Here is a 27,861-nt window from a genome sequence, read left to right on the forward strand (position 1 = left end):
TGGCGATTACATCACATGCTATTGGTATCGACTTATGTAAACTGCACGTATCGAGTGAGTTATCGACGTTTCTCTGGATACACACCAACAAGCACACTTATACAAAAATTAAACTTTCATATATGACCGGAGGCTTTCCCGTATGAGTTCTTTCCAGGATTCTCGGGTGTCCAGCCGGATGCTTTCGTTGAAGTCCCACGATATTTCGGCGAATAACCTTTCCGTCAACATCAGGTGGTTCTCATGGACTGGTCTGTCAGCTCTCTCTCTCTCTCTCTCTCTCTCTCTCTCTCTCTCTCTCTCACACACACACACACACACACACACACACACACACACACACACACACACCATTTCCTTTTCCCTCTTTGGGGAAGTGTATGGAGGAGTTCGTGGCCTGTCGGCTTTTACTCCACATTGTATGCTTGTGTGTGCGTGCGTGCGTGTGTGTGGCCGCGCGCGCTCACGCGCATGTGTGTGTGTGTGTGTGTGTGTGTGTGTGTGTGTGAATTCTTAAGGGACGAAACTTCAAATGGCTCTGAGCACTATGGGACTTAACATCTTAGGTCACCAGTCCCCTAGAACTTAGAACTACTTAAACTTAACTAACCTAAGGACATCACACACCTTCATGCCCGAGGCAGGATTCGAACCTGCCACTGTAGCAATCCCGCGGTTCCGGACTGCAGCGCCTAGAACCACAAGACCACCGCGGCCGGCAGGGACGAAACTGCTGAGGTCATCGGTCCCTAGACTTACACACTACTGAAACTAACTTATGCTAAGAACGACACACACACCCATGCCCGAGAGAGGACTCAAACCCACGGAGGGAGAGGCAGCGCAATACCTGACATGGTGCCTCTAACTGCGCAGCCATTCCGCGTGACGAGACGCACTTGTTGTTATATTGCATAATCTCTATTACAGAATCATTCTAGATCCGTGTAAACAGAAACAGTCTACCTCTGTTTTCAAAATGCAAAACACGTACCATGAAGGGAAAATTTTACGTTAACTTTAACATCTGTTATTACACAGTTGCACCTTAGAAATTTTAGTCCCTTTACCGTAAAGAGTGTGAAATCGGAAGTAAACCTTTTTGCAAATAATTGTAATTCACCACGAGTAGTGCTGAGACAGTCTCATATCAGGAACCTATATTCCTAAAAGGGTACAAGGGTCATCTGACCACATATTCCCAGTTGCAGGTTGCCTAATTAAGGGCTTCGAGGGTAAATAAAATTTTGATTTTCAGAATTTCATACACTTATTGACGGAATTAAAAATTTAAATTGCTATTATAGTCTACTGTTTAAGAGACATAGTTCTTACGTCAAAGGTGTAACAACAAAATAAACCAAGTACCGGGTGGTTATAATGACGCAGACGGTGTTCCTAATGCCGCAGTGCAAGATAAATACATTGCAGCACGCGGAAACATCATAGGTATGCTCATTAATCCGTGCGCTCACGGATTATGCCGCAAAAAATAAAAGTTCCACTTTCTTATACCAAGTGACATTACGGCGCTATAAGCAGCTTATAGCGCTGTAGGCATGAACATCTAAAGGGGTTTTAACTGATTTGGATAACCCGTTTTAGTTCTGACTTCTTATTATTTAATGGGTGAATAATCTGAAACCAGTAAATCCGACATCGTTAGCGTTTAGGTTCAACCATAAAGATTTTACATGCTTATCGTCTAAAATTTAAGGCATTAACTCATTTATTACTTCGCGTTAACGAAAGGCAAACCTACGTTTATAACATTTGCAGACATACGGAAAGCTTTTGACGATACTGACTTGAATACTATTTTTGAAATTGGAGCGTAGCGGGGCTAAAATGCTGGGAGCAGAAGGCTGTTTATAACTTGTGCATAAACCAGATGACAGTTGTAAGAGTGGAGGGGCTTGAAAGGGTAGCAGTGACTGAAAAGGGAGTAAGAGAGTGTTGTTGCCAATCCCATATGTTATTCAATTTGTATATTGAGTAAGCAGTACAATTTGCAGGATGAATTAAAGTTCAGGGATGACAAATAAAAACTTTTATTTTTTCGATGACACTATAATTCTTTCAGAGACAGGGAAGGACTTAGAAGAACACTTGTTTGGAATGGACAGCGTATTGAAATAAGATGAAAGACGGATATAAACAAAAGAACAACAAGGATAATGAATTGTAGTTGAATTAAATTATGCGATTCTGAGGGATTTTTTTATAAGGAAACGAGGCACTAAAATAGTACCTTTTTTGCTATTTTTTCAGCAAAATAACTGACAGAATATAAAATGTAGACATGCAGTTGAAAGAAAAGAACTTATGGGGAATAAAAATTTGTTATCATCGAAAATACATTTAAGAATTCGAACGTCTTTTCTGAAGATATTTGTCTGGAGTATAGCCATGTATGGAAGCAAAACATGAGCGATAAACAGTTTAGACATGAAGAGAATAGAGGCTTTTGAAATTTGGATCTACAAATGAGTTATGAGAAGTAGATGTATAGATAGTGTAACTAATGAGGAAGTACTGAAGAGAACTGGGGAGAAAAGAAATTTGACTAAAAGAAGGGATGGGACACATTCTGAGACATCAGTGAAACACCAGTTTCGTAGTGGAGGCAAGTGGGAGGGGGGGGGGGGGAGGGCAAAAATCGTAGAGGGAGAGCAATAGATGAAACATTAGGCAGAATCAGAAGGATTTAGGTTCCAGTAGTTATTCGACGTCGATAGGCTTGAGAGGATAGAGTAGAGTGTAGAACTGCATTAAACTCGTCTTCGGACAGAGGGCCACAATAATAACTCATTTGTAAAGGACTCAGACATTTGAATGACGAGGGGGAGGGGGAGAAGGAGAGGGGGAATAGCGATATAGGTAGTTACTATAAGTGCACTTCCAAGTATTGTTCGTACCTCCTTATTCTTTTCACAGAAACGCAAGTAAAGGTTCACGCTACCGCCTATGTCGTAAAATACTGTTTATCGTGCTTCGACGTTAACCAGCTTTCTCTTCTGTGACAGAAAACAAACAATCGGGCACAGGTACTCAGCTTCGAATCTGCACGGTATCCCTGTCACCCCTCCCATTTGCAGACAAAGGTACGTCAGGCAGTTCCCTCTGCACTTCACTACAAAGGAGCTAGCGTAAAAACATTCCTACACGCTTCCGAATGCGCGCGACTGATCCATATTTTAGCAGCCGTTAAAGATTCATATGTGCTCGTGAGACAGCCCATGGCATTATTTCTTCTGTGCTTTGCTAGCAGGCTTTGAGGGCGTGCATGCTTGCCTGCTTACATTCTCCTGTGAAGCTTTAACTCATACTTACCTAGCTGCTATTATTTCTTTCAATAAGATACTTAAACTTTCAGACAGTCTGCAAAACGTATTCTTAATTGATTAAGTTTCTCATGTCATTGGCTCCCTTACGTAGAACGTCGCTATTGCAGACTACAAAGGAATTCCAATATTTTGGATACTGCTACACTATGCGATCAAAAGTATTGGAAAAACGATTAATGGACTAATATGGGACGCGTCTACCCTTAGGCTTTACGATGGCTCAAACTCTGCTGGAGAGAATATCAGTAAGGTGTCTGAATAGTTGTGGAAGAATGTCAGCTCATTCTTCTCAACCAGAAAACGTAGTGGTGTTGGGTGCTGGGTTCTGGTGTGAAGTCGACGTTCTGAGTGATCCCAAAGGTGTTTTACAGAGTTCAGGTCGGGACTCTTCGCAGGCCAGCCCATTTCAGGAATGTTATTGTCCACTAATCATTATCTCACAGTTCCCGCTTTATGATAGACTGTATTGTCATGCTTATAGAAAAAATGACTGTTTCCGAACAGTTCCTCTCCTTCACACAGTACACATCACTGTAAAATGTTATCATATGCTTCCGTTTTAGTTTTTCCCTAAGCACAATGAGGGGATCACACGCTGACTATGAGAAGGACCCAGATAACGTTACACTATCACTTTTGTACTTCCCTGCTGGCATTGTACATGACGGCAAGTAAAGTTCTCCAAGTATTAGCCACAGCCAAACTTACCCACTGTTATCGAGAGAACTCACTAGAAGCGGCTTTCATTTCTTATTCTGATAGTGGCATTATGAATTTATTGAACTCGCCAGTGACGATAAAAACTTTTGATCAAAGTACATGCGCTTCTTTATCATTTCCGTCTATCTGTGTTACAAAGAAACGTTGCTTGAAGTTTGTTTTTCCCTTCTGTTAAATCTTATTTGTCAGTTAATTTTTTCAAGATATTTATTTGTTTTGTCGCTTCTTCTCGACTTTCTGATAGGACCACATATTCATCAGGAAATTCGAAGCAGCAGACGTTCATTCATCCCAAGTTTCTTCCTAGTATGAGAGAGTATATTTCTCAACTTCTTGCTTTGAGTTAAAACTCCCTTTATTCACTGCAGGACACTGCTGAATATGGCGATCAAGTTTTAGTACCTCCAAAAACCCATAATATCCAACCATTTCGTGTGACATACGGCACCTTGACTTGATCTCTAAGGAATAACATTTTCTTGTTTCACATTAACCAGTTTCTTTCCCTTAATTAGAGGCTGCAGATATCGAGGTTTCCTGTTTTTCAGAGTATTGACTACTATATGCTGATAATCCAGGCTTGGTCCCTGGTCGGCTGTAGTACAGACACACTGGCATTCCATCGCTCATTCAGTAATACACATTACGTACGACCTGTACCATAGTTTTTGCTCTTCGCTCCCCTGGTGCATTTCAAACGATGTTTTTAAGACTGCAGCGTTTTGACCTTTTTCTTCGCCGTGTACTCATTTTGCGAAATGTGAAACACACCCAACATTTAGTTCTTATGATTTGGTAAGACAGTGTAACAATAGAAAACTAATATGTATACGCATTCAACACACTATTACATACGCATTCAACACACTCTAACAAAGTTGATTATTTGTTATTGAACACATTAACATATTCTCTATCTTTTTTAGCAGAAGTAACGTCAATCATAAAATATGGAAACAGTACGATGAAATGCAGTTGAAGATGAGTATAATAGGCGATACAAAAGCAACTGCATTCTTTATTACTTAATTTCTCGCCCATCCCGAAACTTTGAATGGGAATTTCGATGTCCGATCTATTGAGGTGTGTATTAGAGCCATACCCGAGGCGAGCTCTCAAAGGGACAAAGATGAGGCTATCGAAAATCCCGTTGGGAATAATTGAGAGATAAAGTGCTGTCTCCAGCATTTGTCCTACATCCAGAGGATACATTCCGCAGGCATTTGTCAGAATAGAAGAATGAATCTTTCTGGCAGATTAAAACTGTGTGCCGGACCGAGACTCGAACTCGGGACCTTTGCCTTCGCCGGGAATGTGCTCTACAGTCTGAGCTACTCAAGAACGGATCACGCTCCGTCCTCATAGCTTTGGTTCTGCCAATATCTCGTCTCCTACCTTCCAGACTTAACAGAGGCTCTCCTGCGAATCTTACAGAACTAGCACTCCTGTATGAAAGGATATTCATTCTGCAGCTGCTAAGCCATGTTTCCGCAATATCCTTTTTTCCAGGAGCGTTAGTTCTGCAAGGTTCGAAGGAGAGCTTCTGTGAAGTTTGTAAGGTAGGAGACGAGGTACTGGCAGTACTAAAGCTGTGGGGACGGGGCGTGAGTTCTGCTTGGGTAGCTCAGATGGTAGAGCACTTGCCCGCGAAAGGCAAAGGTCCCGAGTTTGATTCTCGGTTCGGCACACAGTTCTAATTTGCCAGGAAGTTCCATATCAGTGTACACTCCACTGTATAATGAGTTATAGAAATATCACCCAGGCTGTGGTTAAGCCATGTCTCGGCAGTATCCTCTCTTCCAGGAGTGCTATTTCTGTAAGTTTCGCAGGAGAGTGAAAATCTCATTCTAGAAGAATGAATACTCTTTTTAATTTGGTTTTGTGACAATATGTCACAGGCAGAAATGTGAAAGCGTAGTGCACGTGTCAGAGTCATCGTCATTTGCACGCGAGTCGATGTCCTGCCCGATGTGGCTAGTGCACCCTTTTCACTGTCGATTGTAGACAATGCGTTAGACGGGGACTGACGTGTGGCATCGACCTTTGTGTGGAACTGAGCCACAGTATAAACAAAAGCAACACGAATGTACAAGAAAGGAGAATGGTGCAGTACGTACAGTTCATGGTCAATCGACATAGGCTGGTACGGAATGTTGCTCATCCCACTGTTAACCGTCGTTTCCGTCCATGACATGTGTGTAAATGAACGCCCCAAGGGAATGTGTGCTTTCATTGACGTACTTCATGGCACTTACTGATGTCTTTTGGTGTCGGTTCTGAGCGGCGGTATATACAAGGTGTTTCAAAAATGACCGGTATATTTGAAACGGCAATAAAAACTAAACGAGCAGCGATAGACATACACCGTTTGTTGCAATATGCTTGGGACAACAGTACATTTTCAGGCGGACAAACTTAGGGTACACTTAGGGTACACTGACCCTTTAAAATGTGGACACTGGAGCGAAGGGACTCAATCTGAATAACAAACAACGACCCTCGAGAACCGCGGGAGCTGGTGTTGGGTGACAACCGAACTTGTCAAAATGAAATGCTAAAAAATCTAATGAAGAAAGAGCAGGACTCAGGACTGACATTTTACGGCGAACTCGTAGACGTCGAAAGAGCTTGAGACTTGATTCATGAAATGTTTGAACTCACTATCAAGCTGGAGGCTTAAGAAAATTACATGATCACCTGGATAAGTACGGACAGGATATTAAAGCCGTTCAGAATGTGAAATGCGTAGTAATAGAGAAGAAGGATCACAAGATATTGTGTAGGTGTCAAAATAAGCATCACATGTTTCCTACATGTTTCATTGTAAATATCTTATTGCAGACTTCCAGACGATAAAACACTGATTGTGCGGACTCAGACTAAGAGGGAAATTCTTTAACTATAGTCTCATTTGTGCTAGCGCACCAATTTAAGAGAAGACTGAAGAAGAGAAGGATGCTTTATATGATGTATACAATAAACGTCCGAGAGGAAGCCGTAAAGATGTTCTTTGAGATGTGAACACTAAAATACGAAAAGAGTATGAATGTAAGTGTTGTACTGGAAAATACAGTCTGTGTGACAGTTCAAACGACAATAAGGTCAGATTTGCTTCCTCGAGAAGCATGGTAGTGGGTAGTACAACTTTTAACCATAAAGATATACATAAAATGGCATGGAACTCCCCAGATGGAAATGCTTTCAACTAAATTGACCATCTCCTTATAGATTTCTCTGTCCAAGTTTACGGATGTTAGAAACTGTAGGGGTGCTGATGACTCTGATCATTAGCTTGTAATAGTAACAATCAGAACTGAGATATGTAATACAAAGGAGAAACGTAGATCTCATGCAAGAAAATTCCGGACTAATAAGATAGAGGAGCTTAAACTGCTCAAAGGTTTTCCAACTCATTCAAGGAAGAGCGGACACAGTCCCCGACAGTGAGAAAATCAAGGAAATATGGAAGGACCTAGAAGACCCTTGCAAAGCCTCCAGACGAAGGTACAGGAAGAGTAGAGCTGGCCATACGCAACGTTTTGTCTGACGAATAGTGTACACACGAGACAGGACTTTTAAAATGATGCGTTCAAGGTAGTGCAACAGACTAACCATACGCGAAGATCTGCAAATTATAAAACAGTTGGTAGATAAGAGAAGAGGCCACACGAAAGAAAAGGATAGAGCACGAAAGAAAATAATTGGATGAAATGGAAAGGGTGAAAAGCTTGAATGAGGTGACAGCATTTTGTCAAAAGTTAAATAAGAGGAGAAACGATTTCCAGCGTACGAATTTATGTAGAAATACATGTGACTAAATTCTCAACAGCGATGAAGCAACACCTATGACGGCGTGCTAAAAAGTAGTGCCTCGGACTTTTCCAATTGGCAACTCCTCAAGCTTTTTAAACACAACAAACGTTATCGACACTCTACATCTTCATTCTCGAACTCTGGAAAGTTGCAGCCCTCTGTCGCTAGGGGTCTCTGAATTTGAGCCGTGCACTGCTCCTGATCATGCCGTTTATTGCTTGGCATCTTGTCATTGCGGTTATGGAGTCTCGTTTCTTCTTCAATTTACTGGCTTCACTAAGTTGCTGGCTTGCCTGACCATAAGTGGCAGCAGCAGCGCTTATAGTTACTATCACACTATTTTTGGAGAGATCTCTAATAGTTACGGGTCGCGTTGTGTAGATCAGGTAGTTGCGAGCGGGTCTGTGCAGCGCGAGGGCACGCCACGGCCGCTGGCGCCGTTCTGCCACTGCCGGATCGAGGAGAGCTAGACATGAGAGCGACGACTAAGTTGCACTCTGAACCCTGGACCTTTAAGTTGAGTGAAGAGTTAACTGCTAATGCAACCTCGACTATTCTCAGATCTCGCTTTTTGTCGGCGTGTTGTTGCCCCCAGGGCCGCTGAGCCTGGTGGCAATGAGTAAAGTATTTTGAGGCAGTGAAATATTGCAGCCGTGTTTATGTATGTGTTATTTATCATTGAACTGGTATTGTTCTTATTACTGAAGTGCAACCAGTGGTATTTTCTGCCTTGTGGGCGTTAGTCCTGGAGGTTAGCGTATGTTTCTGGCAGTGTACCATCCCTCGTTATGTTGATGCTCTCGGACAAGGCGTGTAGTTCGACAACCTCTTCTATTGTACTGTGCAAATGTTTTCGGGGTCTATCTTGGATCTAGTGCTTCCTTCAGCCTCGGTGTTTTCTGAAGACGTAATGCTGTCGGTCTCTCCGCCCTTGCTTACAAATATTCAATCGTTTTCCCAGTGATCAGACGCTAGGCGAGTTGGTTAGTCAGCTGCCCCTAGTTTCAGTTGCCATCCTGTTACGTGAGTACAACTCTCCTCTGCCTGTCTCACATTACCTTATTTTTGAGTTGCCTTTCCAGGCCGACCCTTGGAACACTTGCTGAGAACCGCTTGTCCTGATTCCTTTGATTGTGATGTTTGTTCTAAGGATATTTACAATTTTCCATTATTCTTGGTGTGGCCTTCAGCCAAGCAATAATTTCAATTCTTTTGTGTTAAGGCCTTCAGCCGTGTTACAGAAAGTTTTTTGTTTAACCACACTTGTGTTAAAGCCAAGGTATTTTTTAAACGGTGATATTTGGAATTGTTTTCCTGACTTCTAATTCAGGGCTTCAACTGTTTGTTATTTGAAATTGTTTGTCACCTTCAGCCGAGTATAATCGGGCCTTCAGACGTATTAAAGTTTGTTTTAAAACACTTATTTATCTTAATATGTGCTATTAGGAATTGTTCTTCTGACTTCCAGTTCAGGCCTTCAGCCGTTTATGATTTGAAGTTGTGTGTTGCCTTCTACCGAGCAATACTTTCACTTCTTTCATAGTAAGACCTTCAGCCGTATTAGAATAAATTTTTTTAAAGCAAACTTGTTTTTAAAAGCAAATTATTTGTTGGAATGTGTGCTATTTGGCATTTTCTTCTAACTTCTAAATCATGCCTTTCAGCCATTTGTTGTTTGAGGTATTGTTTGTGGCCTTCAGCCCAAAAATTGTGGAATATTTTGTGATACGGCCTTCAGCAGTCACACAGTCATTTTTTTAGAGGTTGTTTTAGAATTTTAATTTCTTTAAATAAAGTTTTCATATTTGTTGTGCAACCGAGAGTAACCGATTACGGTCCCTTCCACAATCGTAACCTTTTCCTGCCCCATCCTGAGAACGCAGTTCTCATTATTTTTGCCTATGGCGTGGTGGCGTGCAACGTCATTACACTACTAGTCATTAAAATTGCTTCAACACGAATATGACGTGCTACAGACGCGAAATTTGTCCGCCAGGAAGACGATGCTGTAATATGCAAATGATTAGCTTTTCAGAGCATTCACACAAGGTTGGTGCTGGTGGTGACATCTACAACGTGCTCACATGAGGAAAGTTTCCAACCGATTTCTCATACACAAACAGCAGTTGACCGGCGTTGACTGGTGAAACGTTATTGTTATGCCTCGTGTAACGAGGCGAAATGCGTACCATCGCGTTTCCTACATTGATAAAGGTCGGATTCTAGCCTATCGCGATTGCAGTTTATCGTATCGTATCTCGTTGGATCCCAACGTCCTCATATCACTAGCAGTCGAGATGACAGTCATCTTATCCGCATGGCTGTAGCGGATCGTGCAGCCACTTCTCGATCCCTGAATCCATAGATGGGGACGTTTGCAAGACAACAACCATCTGCACGAACAGTTCGACGACGTTTGCAGCAGCATGTACTATCAGATAGGACACCATGGTTGCGGTTACCCTTGACGCTGCATCACAGACAGCAGCGCCTGAGATGGTGTACTCAACGACGAACCTGGGTGCACGAATAGCAAAAAGTCATTTTTTCGGATGAATCCAGGTTACAGCATCATGATGGTCGCAACCGTGTTTGGCAACATCGCAGTGAACGCACATTGGAAGCATGAGTTCGTCATCGCCATACTGGTGTGTCACCCGGTGTGATGGTATGGGGTGCCATTGGTTACACGTCTCGGTCACCTCTTGTTCGCATTGACGGCACTTTGAACAATGGACGTTACATTTCACATGTGTTACGACCCGTGGCTCTACCCTTCATTAGATCTCTGTAAAATCCTACATTTCAGTAGTATAAGGCACGACCACATGTTGGAGGTCCTGTAAGGGCCTTTCTGGGTACAGAAAGTGTTCGACTGCTGCCCTGGCCAGCACATTCTCCAGATCTCTCACCAATTGAAAACGTCTGATCAATGGTGGCCGAGCAACTGCCTCTTCATAATACGTCAGTCACTACTCTTGATGAACCATGTTATCGTGTTGAAGCTGCATGGGCAGCTGTATCTGTACACGAATCCAAGCTCTGTTTGACTCAATGCCCACACGTACCAAGGCCGTTATTACGTCCAGAAGTGGTTGTTGTGGGTACTGATTTCTCAGGATCTATGCACCCAAATTGCGTGAAAATGTAATCCCATGTCAGTTCTAGTATAATATATTTGTCCAATGAATACCCGTCTATCATCTGTATTTCCTCTTGGCGCAGCAATTTTATTGGCCTGTAGTGTATGTCGGTGCGTAAGAAGTAGTGTGGTGTAATGGAGTTTCGAGTTCGCAGGGTTCCTCCACGTATGGAGAACGTTCTCTTTCAGCATGACAATGTCAAATCACACACGAGCCCTGGGACATCTGCAGAATTTGACGCCTTGGATGGGCTCATACAGAGGAGATATTCAGATATATGGGATATACTAGAGCAATAACTTCACATATATTTTTACCATTGGCCACGAAAATCATGTGTTACCGAGCGGTCACTATTTTGTAATCTTCCACTGGCACAATTTGGGCGCCGTATAGATGTGTATGGCGTCAGCACACCGTTCTCACAGCCATTATGTGCTTTCCAGACCTGGGATTCGCTTATTCTCATTCAAGTGGCTATACGTTTGGCATCACGCGGATGAGTGAACAGTGTCCGTAAAAAGAAATTATCTCTTCGAAAACTGGGAACAGGACCCTATTCATACGTTTGGGAGTTAGACACGTTGAGTCCTCAACTATGGAAGCAATCACCAGGACATATTTTAAAACGAAAACCGATTCTTCTATAGATCGTAAATGCAATGGTCCTCAAAGGTGCAGAATACGATAAAGGTTTTAAACATAATTTAATTTAGCAAGCAGACGAAATTTGAAAATATCATGTACATAAACTTAGAACTAACTATAAGGATAGCACAGTTCATAGTACCTATTTCAACAGATAACATAACTGCGCCGTCGATGTGTGGAGGTCAGATATTATAAAGCACTCACGTGACGTGATATTATTAGTAATATATTGCGTAATTACCTCTACTAAAGTAATCATGTATGTAAAGTAGGGGTTGACCTCACATAAATTTTTCAGAAACATCTTGAATGTTATTAGTAGTAGCAATGTACTGCAGATAGGTATTCGTTAATAATGGGTAGAAACTAGACGACAATACAGTCAGTTCATCAAGAAAGTGTACGCCGTTATCTGTATGAAATAAAAGACGCCATTCAAAACATGTCTTTACATGAAAGTACATGTTATTACTAACTGCACCGTTATCTAATAATTAATCCAATCGCCGTCAATATCGATTATACACTACTGGTCATTAAAAATGCTACACCAAGAAGAAACGCAGATGATAAACGGGTATTCATTGGACAAATATTTTAGACTAGAACTGACATGTGATTACATTTTCACCTATTTTGGGTGCATAGATCCTGAGAAATCAGTACCCAGAACAACCACCTCTGGCCGTAATAACGGTCTTGATACGCCTTGGTATTGAGTCAGAGTGCTGGATGAAGTGTACAGGTACAGCTGCCCATGCAGCTTCAACACAATACCACAGTTCCGCAAGAGTAGTGCCTGGGGTATTTTGACGAGCCAGTTCCTCGGCCACCATTGACCAGACATTTTCAATTGGTGAGAGATCTGGTGAATGTGTTGGCCAGGGCAGCAGTCGAACATTTTCTGTATCCCGAAAGGCCCGTAAAGGACCTGCAACGTGTGGTCGTGCGTTATTCTGCTGAAATGTAGAGTTTCGCAGGGGTCGAATGAAGGATAGAGCTACGGGTCGTAACACATCTCAAATGTAACGTCCACTGTTCAACGTGAGTGCCATCAATGCGAACAAGAGGTGACCGAGACGTTGACTCAGGGATCGAGACGTGGCTGCACGATCCGTTACAGCCATGCAGATAATATGCCTGTCATCTGGACTGCTAGTGATGCGAGGCTGTTGGGATCCAGCACGGCGTTCCGTATTACCATCCTAATCCCACCGATTCCATACTCTGCTAAGGGTCATTGGAACTCGACCAACGAGAGCAGCAATGTCACGATACGATAAACCGCAATCGCGATAGGCTACAATCCGACCTTTATCGAAGTCGGAAACGTGATGGTACGCATTTGTCCTCATTACACGAGGCATCACAACAACGTTTCACCAGGCAACGCCGGTCAACTGCTGTTTGTGTATGAGAATTCGGTTGGAAACTTTCCTCATATGAGCACGTTGTACATGTCACCACCAGCACCAACCTTGTGTGAATGCTCTGAAAAGCTAATCACTTGCGTATCACAGCATCTTCTTCCTGTCGGTTCAGTTTCGCGTCTGTAGCACGTCATCTTCTTGGTGTAGCAATTTTAAGTGCCAGTAGTGTAGCTCGGTACCTTAGTCCTCTCTCTGGTGAATCATCCCCATTTCCAAACTCTAAATATCATTTGACCCACTTGGCCACGAATTTCTTTGATTTTATCACAGTTTTTGCAGCAGCTCCATGTTAAAGCTTTAGTCCCTTTGGATAATTTACAAGGAACACTGCCTCGTGACGCTTTAGATATTTTGCAATCATTTTGAACTGCAACCGACAAAACAAAACATTCAACTCTCACACTGTTTATATGTACACTGCGCAAGAGCGCATTTATTACAGATTCGAGGCCACTACCAGAGATATCATTGCGGCCGTTATATTTAAAGTTATAGCGTACACATTCTTGCGGAACAGACTGTAAGTCGACTTACGTACTTCTACTCTTCATTCGTACTTCCAGTATTGACTCTGTGGAATGAATTTTTATTTAGAAGAAAGGTATAACACTGAAGACCAGTTTTATCAAGGAATAATCATATACAGAGGAAATACAATTACTACTTCGAATTCTATTAACTCTAACTTATTTTAACAGACATCCGTAGCATTTGATTGAACTCAATCCAAAAATAATGTGACATCAGCCTTCTGGGAGTTGATAATTTTAGAGTGGCTTAATGAATTAACGCAAAATGTGATACTGTATGACGTTACAGAATGAAAGTGCGTATGACTACATTCGCATCGCAAATGGAGAGTACTGCAAGCGCCTAAGCAACTCTGTAACATGCGCCTGCTAAACGCAAACCTTATGTCAAGGACAGAAATTAAAATCTGTATCAAACGTCATTCAAGCTTTCTTGAAAGCTGCAGCATTTTCTTATTGCTTGTGAAAGTGGCAAAATTAGTAACTACAGCACATCACATTCACTGCATCTTGCCATAACCTGTTTGAAGTATACATGCGAATTACGTGAGCAACTGGGAAGCAGAACCACAGAAAAAGCACTAAAAATTTCTATTCGATAATCAAACAAACGGCTCAATGTCGCGCAGACCGATGGTATATCCCATGCACTGAGTGGTATTCGTAACGACAAACTTCGATAACCTTTTATAACTGAGCACACTTAATCTGGGTACTCGCTAATACGACGTTTTGAAGAGCAGTTGTGCGTGTCCGTCAGTACCGCATCCACTTGACACTACGTGATAGGAAGTGACACGGAGGCCGGTTGACATTATGTGGTACTCAGGCCCGTTTTCCTGGAGTCCGTATCGCGATGTTTGAATATGAGCCAGCAATAGCGAATACAATGTTCAAAAATCATAGAGGAGGTATACTTAGAAAAGGCCCAGAGATTCAGAAAGAATCACCTTGGACTACGTCATGGTCAGATAGATATTTCGGAATCAGATATACACTCTGATCGTAATCAGAAAGGATCAATGTGCAAAGACGTGATATAATGAAGTACTGAAGAATGATGCGCTACGTTTGATGCTCTCTGAAACTGCGGTAACGAATACAATAAAAGACAGTTCAGTTGAAGAGTAACAGACATTTCAGGAAAGGACAATCATCTTAGCTGGACATAAGAACAAGAAAGGTAGCCACCAAGAAATCGTTGTTAATACAAAAGCCATTTATTGATGAAAGTAGAAAGTACACAAATGTTCAGGGAAATTCACATAGGTATGAAACAATTAGGAAGTGCAGAGAAACCAAGGTGAAATGACTGCGGGAAATATATGACAAAACGATAAAAGGACTCATTCAAAGTATAGAAATGTCAAATATACTGTGAAATAATTACAAGAAAGGGTAGCGGCATTAAGAGGGAAATGGTACTTCCACTGATGGCGCAGAGCAGAGAGCGTGTAGGGGGACAGTTCACCAAATGTCGACTCACGTAGGAGTGTAGAATCCATGAGACAGAAGAAACACTTCCCGACCTTCGCAGAAAGACAATCAATGTAATTTCCAAAACAGCAAGGATAAAGAAGTAAGAGCCTCATCGAACAATCAGCTTAATGGTTATTGCAACCAGATTACTGCAAGAGTAATATACATAAGACTTAATAAAGAAAACCAGTTTGGTTTTAGGAAAGGTAAAAGAACCAGAGAGGCAGTTTCACGTTGCGGTTGATATGGAGGCGAGACTGAAGAAAAATCAAGACAAGTTCATTGGATTTGTCTACCAGGAAAGAGCGTTCGACAATGTCAAATGACGAAATTTTCAGAAAAGTATAGGTAAGGTATAGGAAAATACGAGCAATATACAATATGTACAAGAACCAAGACGGAACTGCGAGACTGGAAAACCAAGAACAAAGTGTTTGGTTTACTAGGGGTGTAAGGCAGGGATGTACTTGGCCCCTATCGTTCAATGTATACGTCGAAGAAGCAATTAGGGAAATAAAATAAAGGTTCAAGAGTGCGATTAAAATTCAGAGTGAAAGGACATCAATGATAAGGTACGCTGATGGAAGTCAAGAAGAGTTGCACGATGTGTTGAATGAAGAGTTACAGTATGTGTTGAGTGAAATGAACAGTCTAATAGCTATAAAATATGGACTGAGAGTAAATCTAAGGGAAATGAAGTTAAATAGTAGTAGTAGAAATGGTAACATGAATAAACTGGAGAGAAACATTGAGGGCCACCATGTCAACGAAATTAAGGAACGATACCACCTAGGAAGATGAATACTACATGAGGGATGAAACAAGGGGGACATGAAAAGAACATAGGCAAAGAGGCTGTTCCTAGATAACGGTAGTCTGCTACTATCGGCCTTAATCTGAAGAAGACATTTCTGAGACTGTATGTTTGAAAACTACATTGTATGGGTGTGATCAAGGACTGTGGGAAAACGTAAAAAAACAGAGAATCTAAGAGCTCTAGATGTAGTGATATAGTATTTTGAAAATTAGGTGAACTGGTTTGATAAGAAATGAAAAGGTTCACCGCAAAACGGCGAGGAAAGGTAAATATGGGAAACATTGACGAGGAGGAGGGACAGAATGATGGGACATACACACAGGGACGTAAAGGGTCTAGAGGGAGCAGTAGAGAATAAAACCTTGAGGAGAAAACAGAGATTGGAATAGATCCAATAAATAGGTTGAAGCCATAGCGTGCAACTGCTGCTCTGAGATGAAGAGGATAGAGCAAGAGAGGAATTCATAAAGGGCCGCATCGAACTAGTCACAAGACAAAAGTAAATCAAGAGTGCACCATTAACAATGCTTTCTCCTTACCAGGACTATACAATATAAAATGGAAACTGATATGTGTACGGACTATGAGATGATTACCTCTCGTAACTCTTGAAATGTAAATTTAGACTAAGTGACTGCATAGCCTCGAGGACGTTCCCACATTTGGAACATGATCGCATAATGACTTAGTATTCTACAAAGTCGAGGCGATGTGTTACAAAATCGACAGGAACGTCATCTAACCCAGGTAACACCTTGGAGGCGAAAACGCTAAGCAACGGCTCTCTATTGTTCATTCCAGCCACTTGATTATAACTGTCTCTCACTAGGTGACCAGAACATAAAGACGATAACACACTGATCATAACTGTGACAACAACCACCAGTATCGTTCGTGCACCGTATTATTGGAAAACCACGGAAGATCAGTACTCATGGAAACGACTTATGTTTCGGACGGACGGAAAAGTCAATTTGCGATTTAGTTCATCAGTCGTAGTAAGTTATCACTGCGTGCAAATATCAAATTTATAAAGAAACAGGAATTCTGATAGCAGAGAAATTTTCATCCCATTTGAAACAGGGAAGGGTTAGAAATCCGTTAGAACAGTAGCTTCTGAGAGAGCCGTAAGAGAAATGAGTGATTTGCTTTCTTATTTGTGCCAAACGTCTCTTGCATCTTAACAGTGTAAAGCTACAACAGTAACGCTAAAGGAACGTAGGAAATAATATAGAAGTTTATTTTGAAAGAAAACTCCGCCATTTGACTGTATTGTTGTAGTGGTTGTCACAAACAGTCTGAAAAAATTATCGCTTATTGCAGGGGAGGGTGTACTGAGAAATAATTGCTACGAAACAAATTCTACACGTTAAGCCGATTCAGAGTTATTTAGCATTGAAGTTAGCCAGTCAGGTCATTGCGAGCGCAAATTAAAGCACTAACAGCCACTAAAATGCAATAATGCGTCCGTAGGTCCGAGAGTCACCACTTGTTCAAATGCTCATTATCAGTTAAAACGTGCCATTTCGGAAGTGATGTATTTAAGCTAGGCGAGCAAAAGCTACATTTGTTCAGTTTTAGGAAATCAAAAGACAAACAAGTATGGTGACACTGTCTCTGGAAATCTTCTATTTGCTCGCACGATGACCTGATTGGCTACCTACAATGCTAATTAATTCGGTAACGACGCAAGGTATTGAACTTTTTTCTCAACAATTGTGTCTCAGCACTACCTCCCCTGTAACACACTTACTGTAGTTTCAGACTGTTACTGACCACCCTGTGTACTCAAGAACGTTCTTTGCCTGTTTCAGGACATAGATAAGATATTGTGGAAGAGAGGGCAGCACACAGGACATGTTCCCTTACTTAGTTTAATAATCTTTATTGAAGCATACCTGTTTCTCTTTTTTAAACTAAATGTTTTGCATCCAGTGGTGACCCCAACATTTAGTTTGTATGCTCGTAAATGCAGCATTTCAGTGTCATTATCTACTGCAAAGTGTTGTGTTGCGGCGGTGTTTAATTCTGTTGGTCATGTGGCATTGACATTTTTCGACAAGTACTCACATGCCAACGACACCTCACAGACAGCACGTTTATGTTGCACGTTTACGAACATATTTATCAGTGCACGGCGAAGGTCGCAGAGAACGAAATGGTCCTCCACTATAGGAATAAGATATTTCGTGATGGCTGATTTCATTTTCTTTCATCCAAAGCAAAATTATTATTATCGAATTCAGTTATATCAGATGAGCGTTTCTTCTTACTTAAAAAAAATTTTGCAGTTCTGTATTCCGCATGAAAGACTGTTACTTTCATCTGAATCTGGTACCATGAGAACGTGTAAATTAGAAAGCTTATCTTCCTCTAGCTGCATCCAAGATCGAAAATCTCGTGCTGCCGTAAACGTAATGATAAATTTCTCTTTTTTATATGCTATTAAAGTCTGTTGTTGAGGCTCTAATCTTTTTTTACTCATTTGGGAGTGGTTCACTCTCTTATGATTTCGTCAGTCACCTCATACCTCACATGCGGTCAACAACTCGGGTGGGTACATGTGAATTTAGCATATCGACTCTAATCTAGTGTGCAGATCCTCTGAGATTTGCTTTAAAAGAACTGAGAATTGCTCTTTCTGTTCGCCTCGGCAAGGACAGAAAGAAAAAAAAAGATATATGTAAATTTAATAGCATCTAACACTATTATGGTCATTGCGTAAGAATCTAAAAGATTGAGATTTTCACTCTGCAGCGGAGTGTTCGCTGATACGAAACTTCCTGGCTCATTAAAACAGTGTGGCGGACCGGGACTCGAACTCGGGACCTTTGCCTTTCACGGGCAAGTGCTCTAACAAAGGAACTACCCAAGCACGACTCACACTCCGTCCTCACAACTTCACTTCTGCCAGTACCTTGTCTTCTACCTTCCAAACTTTACAGAGCTCTCCTGCGAAACTTGCAGAACTAGCACTCCTGAAAGAAAGGATATTGAGGATACATGGCTTAGCCACAGCTTGGGGGATGTTTCCAGAATGAGATTTTCACTCTGCAGCGGAGTGTTCGCTGATATGAAATTTCCTGGTAGATTAAAACTGTGTGGTGGACCGTGACTCGAACTCGGGACCTTTGCCTTTCGCGGGCAAGTGCTCTACCAATTGAGCTACCCAAGCACGACTCACGCGCCGTCCTCACAACTTTACTTCTGCCAGTACCTCGTCTCGTACCTTCCAAACTTTACAGAAGCAGAAATTACTACTCGGTTGGAGAGAGGAAAATAGAAACAAATAATCCAACAGAGAAAACCTGAGGTTCACAAGCAAGCTATTCACACAAATATAAGATGGAACTCCTAAATCTCGAAACAGACTGGGTATTCAGATTTTAAGGAAATGTACATTAATGAACCAAAACATTATGCTCACTTCCTACTATCAGATTTGACTGTCACTTGCTGTCGTTGCGGACACGTAATGCGGCAATGAAAATAATCACATAAGACATAAAACCACTCCTATTTCGTGAACGGCTTCAGATATCGAAACTAGGTTTTCAGCAAATAATAGTATGCTAACGGCCATGTACTTTGGTGATAAAAAGTCTTCTCCATCAAGACATTGAAGTAAGTATGGTTTTTTAGAATAGAATGGTTTACCTTTTAAAGGAACTCGAAAGCGCTTGAAATGACGAGTACAGTGATATAACGAATGTTGAGGTTGAAACTCTTCGAAAACGAATGTGAGAAATATTCTAAAACTGAAATGCCAGTAAACCAGGTGCGCTGCTGCATTGTAAGCACTTTCATGCCAGGCCATGTCATTGAATCGAGTTTCTCGACCCTATACTCTCTTGCACAGCAGAACTAGCAGGAACTGTGCCGTCTACAGACATGTCATTTCTGCTACAAAATCCCCTGCATGCAGACATGTTCACAGCGAGGAGAAGTCAGACATACAACTTCAATACTGCGAATGGTGCACGAGCCGTTTTGCCAAGGAATTTGGAACCAGCCAGACGAGCGTCATTCGCATTGACTCATGTTCCATCTGTCACTAAGTCAAGTGATTTCAACAGCTGCTTAAAATTTTATTGGATGCTCTGGAGTGCTTGCAAAACGGCACTAAGTTTTTTTCAGAATGCGTACTTTATTGACGAAGCAACGTTCTTGAACCACGGTAAGGTAATGTAACATACACTACTAGGCAGCTGAAAAGTTACCTTGGCTTCCTCAGTTACACTTACAACAACCGTGAAGCGAAAACCTATCGTCCGGCATCAAAGGAAATCCCACTGTGGGGGCTTACTTCATCCAACGGAAATTAAATGGAAATACGTATGCACACTGCCCTACGAACATTCTATCTGTTCTTCTAGTAGAGGTACCACTGGAAAAGACACTGTGCACGTGGTTCCAATGAGAGGTTGCCCATCTCACTCTTCCAGTGTAGCAACGCAAACATTGAATAAAAAAGATGTCTTGGCCGTTGGGTAGCACGGAATACTGCAGCACAATGACTGGCCAGGTCTTTCGATTTGAATCACTCTTGATTTCTATGGCGAGCACTCAGATATGCGGTCTGTTACGAAGCCCCTCCTCCATCCAACTACCCAAGACGATATACGCCCTCGAATCACTGCAGCGAGCAACGGCATATCATCCAACGTACTTTCATCTGTTAATTTCTCTCTTGAACGGCGACAGCAAATATGCCTTGAAGTCGATAGTAAACAATTTGAGCACATACTTCGTAAAGTGGAAAACGACGTTTGAAGAAAAGTACTTATCTTGTGGGTGACATGCCTTGAGTGATTATGAATAAACTGTAACCGTTTATTTTAAATACATTCCTTCTAATCACAATTTCGACTACTATTTATTGACACATTTGCCCGAAAGCAGATGGTTTACTTAAAGTAGCATTCAGTCGGCTCCAAGCAAAGACAGGCCAGGTATTTTTTTCTTCGAATCAAAGGAAATTAATAGAGTAGTTTCCGATTCTCCTTGAATGGGACTGTTCATCATTATGAAGTATAAATTTATGACGTTTCTGTATCGTCTTTGGCAAGTAAGCAACATCGAGGAGGTTTTAAATGTAAAACTGCATGACAACACTGTAGTTATTTCAGAAAAAACCGGGAGACGTTCACACATTTGGAATATTTTTGCCAAGCTCCATCAGATATGCCTGATATTGCCGTAGTTACAAATACAATAATCGTAATTGACCCTGTATCTACGCCGTATAGGACATGAGGTTTGCATGAGCAGCGTAGTCCTGTCTTGCTACATATGAAGGGCTTATTTCAAGAAAGGTACAAGTCCATTTTTGTTCATTCTGAGATACAGGGTCCTATAGTTACAAGAGCGCTGAAAAATTTACGGTTGAGATACCAGAAATATTCAAGTATATATATCTGAATATTTATGGTATCTCAACTCCAGATTTTTCAGCGTTCATTTCACTTTAGGACTTTGGATCTCAGAATGAACAAAAATGGACTTGTACCTCTATTGAAATTAGCCCTTCACATAACGACGAAGCCTCGCATGATAGCTTTGCTTGGCGGTGTTTACAGCGCTATAGTTGACTCTGGTCACATTGCTTTCCAGTTCTCATTTCTCGGATTCTTTTGCGAAGAGCTTCAACCTCATCATTAACATGTATAAAGCCACTGTACTCATTCTATTTCAAACTCGAACTTTCTTCAATATCTCTATGGATACATGAGTACTTGCCCCTTAGCATATTATCATTTGCCGAAAACCTCAGTGACCGACGACCTCAGCAGTTTGGTTCCATAAAACCTTACCACAATACCGAAAATCTCTTTACGATACCCGGAACCGTTGAAGAAATAAAAGCGTTAGTCTAATGTGACTCACGGAGGAGGGAAGATACTGGCTAACATGGCGGAATCAACTGTAAATGAGACTTTTACAAAGGCCAGAATGCTTTGGCACGGCGCCTGAGAACTAGCATCTTGGAACGGCGAAGCTGGTCGTTGTTCGCGGGCTACACACGTGAGCAACTGTGGAAAGTGTTTGTAGGACTTGGAACCATATGAAGGCCGGAAGCTTGCCCTCGAAGGCTTACCCCGCACTATAACGCACGATGGGCGGCGATTTGTGGCAGATCTGATTACAGGACAACAGAAACAAGTGTTCCGGAACGCACAATTCAGCGCTAATTGTTTATCGTTGAGCTCCGCACCAGATCACCTACTCGTGTTTCCATATTGACTCAACGTCAATGTCAACTACGATTGCCGTGGGGACGGGATCATCGAAATTGGACACTGGATCAACGTAATAGCAATGTCTAACATGTCGCGACACCTCGTCTCATTTTTCTTACTTCCAGCGACAGAAGCGACTCAAGCGGTCAGCAAGTGACACATCTGAATATGATATTGTGTGATCGCGAATACTAATGATTACACTGATTTGTAATATAGTTTCTACAGTAGGGAGTGTATGCACTGCCTTAAAAATCGACAGCCACAAAAAAATTACACCACATTTGGCCACTGGGAGATACGAAACGTTGCCTTACAGGATATTTTATTTACGATTCTCTTGTAATGTACAGACGTCTACTGACTAACGCCGTTTTCCTTTATTGAAAAAACATTGCTAGTCAACACCAGAAAAGCTGACCTTTAACAGAGAGATGCGGTATATCTATACAACAAAGAAGTGTTTTGTTCTGTACAGTGTCTTCTAAATCAGTGAATGTGCAACCTATATGGAATTAATACCTACATTATTTAACGTATCAAAAAAGCCACAACAACTGTAGTTGAGGTAAAACCACACAGACGTCGTAGCAAACTGTCAAAAGCAATAAAACTGTTTCCCGACACAGGAGAAGCTAATTGCATAACTGATGCTAAATCTGAGCTATAAACGCCAAGAATCTTCAACAAATTCACTTTTGAAACAAAAGTAATTACATTTCCAAAATTATTCATGTATTAGAAAATAGAGTGAAGAGTAATAGAGGGCGAATCACTGGACTCCATAAGAAATTTTAAGTGTCAAGCAACATGGCTATCATCATAACAATAAAGATATATGCTTCCTATGCATCAAATTTGTTTATATTCTAAAAATATAAATATATTCGAAAGTATGTCTTCGTGAATATGTTGTGGCTTGTGTCATTGGATCAGTGCGATTCGGCTGTTTCTACACATATTCCAACGTAGTCCATGCCTTTTGGTAACTTACTAACGCATGGAATGCAAAAATATAACAACTATTAAGTTAAGTAAGTAGAAAATAATAACAAAGAAACGTTATCCTTACGACGCATGTGGCCGTCTGCTTTCTCACCGCTTAGAGCGCTAGCTGTCGAACGGTAACAACTTTCGCAACAGAGTGTCTCATGACTGTACTTATTAGACTTTGGTAGTGGTTTCTTGTGACACATTGTCGATTGTCTTGTTATGCGTAACGAGCTGCTCGAAAGATACACCGTTCTACGATCACTGGCTAGTGGGAAGAGTTGGTTCAAATGGCTCTGATCACTATGGGACTTAACATCTGAGGTCATCAGTCCCCTAGAACTTAGAACTACTTAAACCTAACTAACCTAACGACATCACACACATCCATGCCCGAGGCAGGATTCGAACCTGCGACCGTAGCGGTCGCACCGTTCCAGACTGTAGCGCCTGGTACCACTCGCCCACTCTGGCCGGCTTGGGGGGATTATTATGCATCCACAGGACATGTGTTAGTAATCCAATGCACCATGCCAGGTGGGGATTTCGTGGAGATTACTGAGGATCACCTTCATCGCTTCAATCTTGATGTCTTCCTTGATGATGATGTCACCTTCCACGCTGACCAAATTCACTTGAGCTGAAGCTGATGTCTAACCACCCTCCGACCATCCTGATTTCGGTTTTCCGCGATTTCCCTAAATAGCTTCAGGCAAATGCCGAGATTAGAAACGGCACGGCCGACTTCCTTCCCCATCTTTCCCTAATCTGATGGGACCGACGACCTCGCGGTTTTGTCCCTCCCCCAGAATCAAACAATCAACCAGTCTGAAGCTGATGAAATATCTGGGACGCTATGGGGCGCCAGGTTCGCACCCTCATACCACTAGCCCGCAATTTACCGGAACTGCATTAACCGTGCGTAGATGTCTCGTTGCACATACTTCCTGAAACCTGTCAAGTCCTTGACGAATTCATGTCAGAGTCGTCGCTGTGTGCATTAGGGAGGCGGACCAATACGCTTAATACACAAGTTTTAAGAAACTGAAATACTTACTGCCGTCCTTATAATATTTTTTATTGAGTAGCTAGAAATTTTATGGGCCTCAATAAGCCATCTTCAGGCCATAGTTGATGCTGAAAGGGTTACCACGAACCATATGTGCATTAGTGACCAATATAACGGGCTTACGCAGCACACCAACCATCACGTGTTCTGACATTACTGTCGCAGCTGAGTAGAACAGTGGTGTTGGCCACTGTTGGAGCGATAACTCCTTCAGCATCAAATAAGTGCTGAAGATGGCGCACTGAAGTACCGAAACTGGTAGCTACACAATAAAAAGATCATACGGACGACTGTAGGCGTTTCATTTTCTTACAATAGTGAACGGCCGTGGTCCCCAATACCTCCCACCAAAAGGATAGACATTCAAAAACACAAGTTATCAAAGTGTTTGTGCTAATCAATGTACAGGCCTGTATTTTCTTACCTTTTTCCTTTTTAGAAGGGAGAAGTGAATTGAAGGTTTGTAAGTTCGCACGTCCACGGATTTAGCGTAAACTTTGTAGAGCAAAACAATGCAATCAGTGCAGGAGACATACCTGGTGCGTCCGACACCGCTGCTGGGCTGTCCGCAGACTCCATCGTGCTACACTCCGTAACCTCGACAGCCGGCTCCACAACAACCCGGGACTCGCGCTTCGCACTGTGCACTTTGGGTAACACTTCCTGCTCACTGGTCACGTTCACTATGCCACTCAACGGCGACACTACACCCTCCGCTTTCGAGCTGTCACCACACACTACACTCGCGGTCTGCTTCGTCAGCGCACTGCTCTTCGGTGGGACTGGAGGCGTCTGCGACGGCTCGTCCTGGGCAGCCGGGATGCAGAAGTTGGACTGCGACGTCGAGATGGGCCGGTCGTGCTCGCCGCCGTCGTGCTCGTCGAACTCGTCCAGGTACCTCGACGAGTCCGCCGAGCTGGAGCGCTTCCTGTAGGCGAAGCTGCCGCGGTGCCGCGCCTCCTCGCTGGGCGTCAGCAGGTGCCGCCGCAGGCTGTCGCCGTTGTAGTGCTGGTGCTGGTGGAACACATGTTGGTGGTGGACCACCGTCACAGTAGAGCCGCACACCACCCGCTGGCACGAGAAGTCGCACCTCCTGACGCACCGCTCCATTTCACCGGTCAGCAAGCTGGGAACACTCACAGACTTCTCAACCGACGGGCAGTTTAAGGAATTGTGGTCCACCTGCAGTTTCAGTGTCTCTATCTTGTTACTGGACGAGTTGACACTCGTGATAGGGGACATGGGGAGGTAACCCGGGAAGCTGCCATTCGTCGTACCGCTGACCGCCTCCAAGGTGTTCCCACTTTCTCCCGCACGCCCATTCTTCGTCGGCTCCATCATCAAATAATCGTCTTCGACGTCGGGTTTCGTGACTTTTCCTTCACACGTAGCTAGAGAAGCACTGGAATTCACTTTGCTACCGTTCTGATTTTCAGGGTGGTCGGAAATAGCGTCGGGGCACTCGTGACCACATTTCGCGCAGAAAGTCACGGCTCCTTCCCCAGAGGAAGTCATACCATTTCGAACACCGTCATCAAGGGCACTATCACTGGAATTCTGGTCACCGCTCTGAGCAACCAATGAAACCTTCGACAGGATATCCCGAGAATTCTCGTAGTACTCAAGTGAATGGGCGAAGTCGATGTTCTCATAATTAGTGGCATCAAAACTGGGAATCGTACTGTTGCCATCGGTATTGTCTTCTTGACAAACGCCCCCGTCGACGTTGACGTAATTGTTGACATCAGGGTCAGCCTTTGAACCCTGTTGTTCGGCCATCGGTAATGCAGCAGGTGCGATTCCATCTTGCGTCGTCGAGCTGACGGCCGCTTCTCGGAGGCGCTTGTTCGTCTTTTTAGACTTGTCAACCGTTGCATAGATCGCTATTTCCCCTCGTTGATTGACGACTGGCATCTTCCCCTGACCACTGAGTGGTACCCTGGTGATGGGTACCTGCGAAGAAATACAATTTTATTCCTTAGACGCTATTATCAAATATCAGAAATGTGAAAATTAATGGCTGAAAAATATCTGAATTGTATTAAGATATGGACACGACAAATAGATTACAGTTCCATTACTTCACAATAATACTACACAATATTTTTTACTTTCAGATTGGCGTTGACAGCAGGATATTACAATAAATGCAAAACATAGTTAACTTATTTGATTTTATGTGAATACTTTTAAGGAGATACCAGCTCTTGAATCCCCATATATTTATTCATCCTCCAAAGTTTGGTACACTCATGAATCAATTTTACATCGAAGACCATTTATGTCTGCTTCTACTTCCACCACTGTTAACTTGACTAAGATATCAACATCGCGATTTTCTGTTTGTTTCTGGGCTTTTATGAAAAGCGTTTAATGAGAGACCCTTAACATTAGCTTTAGCTGAATGTAACTTACAGTCTTCTTTTCTAGGTAGCCACAATATTCCATGTAGTTCAGTGACATTTCCCCGTGTTCAGAGAAACGCATAAGGTACAGTTGATTTACGGGGGTACCGAATTATTCCGTTATTATCAGTACAAACGCCTATAAGCCAGGCTGAAGTTAGATGGAATAATTTTTGTGTATGATCCAGATGTGGAAGACATCAAAAAGCAAGTTTCACAGTTAAGTAATACTTATGTAAAGCGTTTTATAGCCCACCTCCCCCCCCCCCCCCCCCCCCAAAAAACAAAAAGTGGTCAAATGGCTCTGAGCACTGTGGGACTTAACTGCTGAGGTGAGCAGTCCCCTAGAACTTAGAACTACTGAAACCTAACTAACCAAAGACATCACAGACATAAATGCCCGAGGCAGGGTTCGAACCTGCGATCGTAGCGGTCGCGCGGTTCCTGACTGTAGCGCCTAGAACCACTAGGCCACTTCACCCCCCTCCCACCCTTGTATGGAGGAAAGAGGTGGGGCGTCGTTATTCACACGTCTCTTGGTTGCTTCAAGTTTCTCTGCTGTTTGTCATCCCACAGCAGTTTTGTATGCTCGATGAGCTACTTGTAGTTCGTTGCTTCGGTGCTGAGACCACGCGGTATGTGTAAAGACTGCCCCATCCGTGATAATTGTGACTGGTTCACTTCCTGCGCATGTTTTGTCCTACTACTTCTATACTAGATGCGGTTCAGTGCACTGTTATAGTTCTTCGTCTTTCCTGAGGTCGCTACGCTTTCAACTGCCCAGTTTCAACTACTTTTTCAAGGTCATCCAACGACAGCATAATTTGGCTAGGAGTTCACAGTTGGATTATAAGTACAATCAAATTTAGGATGTATGAACGGAAGACCACGTGGCCGGTTTCTTTAGTTATTCGGAGCCCGGAAGCTTATGATCCTCACGGGGGCTAATCTTGTTGCTTGTATTTTGGTGGGTTAGGCTTCTAGGTCAAGCTTATGTTTACGTAGGTGAGGTTCATCAGCCAACCGTTCGCGTCTTCATTCCATCTATGATTCGCGTCCTGCAGGAAAGTTGAGTATTTATCTTTTCCGCCTCTTGGCATGATTTGAAGCTGGATCTCGGTTTTCCACTGCAGTTCTTTACTATCAGGTGGTAGTGGAAGTGGTTGACTTGGCCAGTTTCCTTATTATCTTTTAGCGATTTGTCATAAATGTTGTCTACGCTGGCAGC

At 42.6% G+C, this 27,861-nt stretch overlaps 1 protein-coding gene across 1 annotated transcript in view; it reads right to left on the minus strand.

Annotated features, from left to right (window-relative positions):
- The window catches only part of LOC126335602 (uncharacterized), a 375,101-nt gene that overhangs the window by 58,399 nt on the left and 288,841 nt on the right, over positions 1-27,861 (minus strand). Inside the window, exon 12 of the mRNA XM_049999055.1 lies at positions 24,765-26,181. Coding sequence (XP_049855012.1) covers positions 24,765-26,181 — 1,417 coding nt within the window. The remainder of the gene's footprint in view (positions 1-24,764; positions 26,182-27,861) is intronic.

The sequence above is a fragment of the Schistocerca gregaria genome, chromosome 2, assembly GCF_023897955.1.
Source record: "Schistocerca gregaria isolate iqSchGreg1 chromosome 2, iqSchGreg1.2, whole genome shotgun sequence".
Lineage (NCBI taxonomy): Eukaryota > Metazoa > Arthropoda > Insecta > Orthoptera > Acrididae > Schistocerca > Schistocerca gregaria.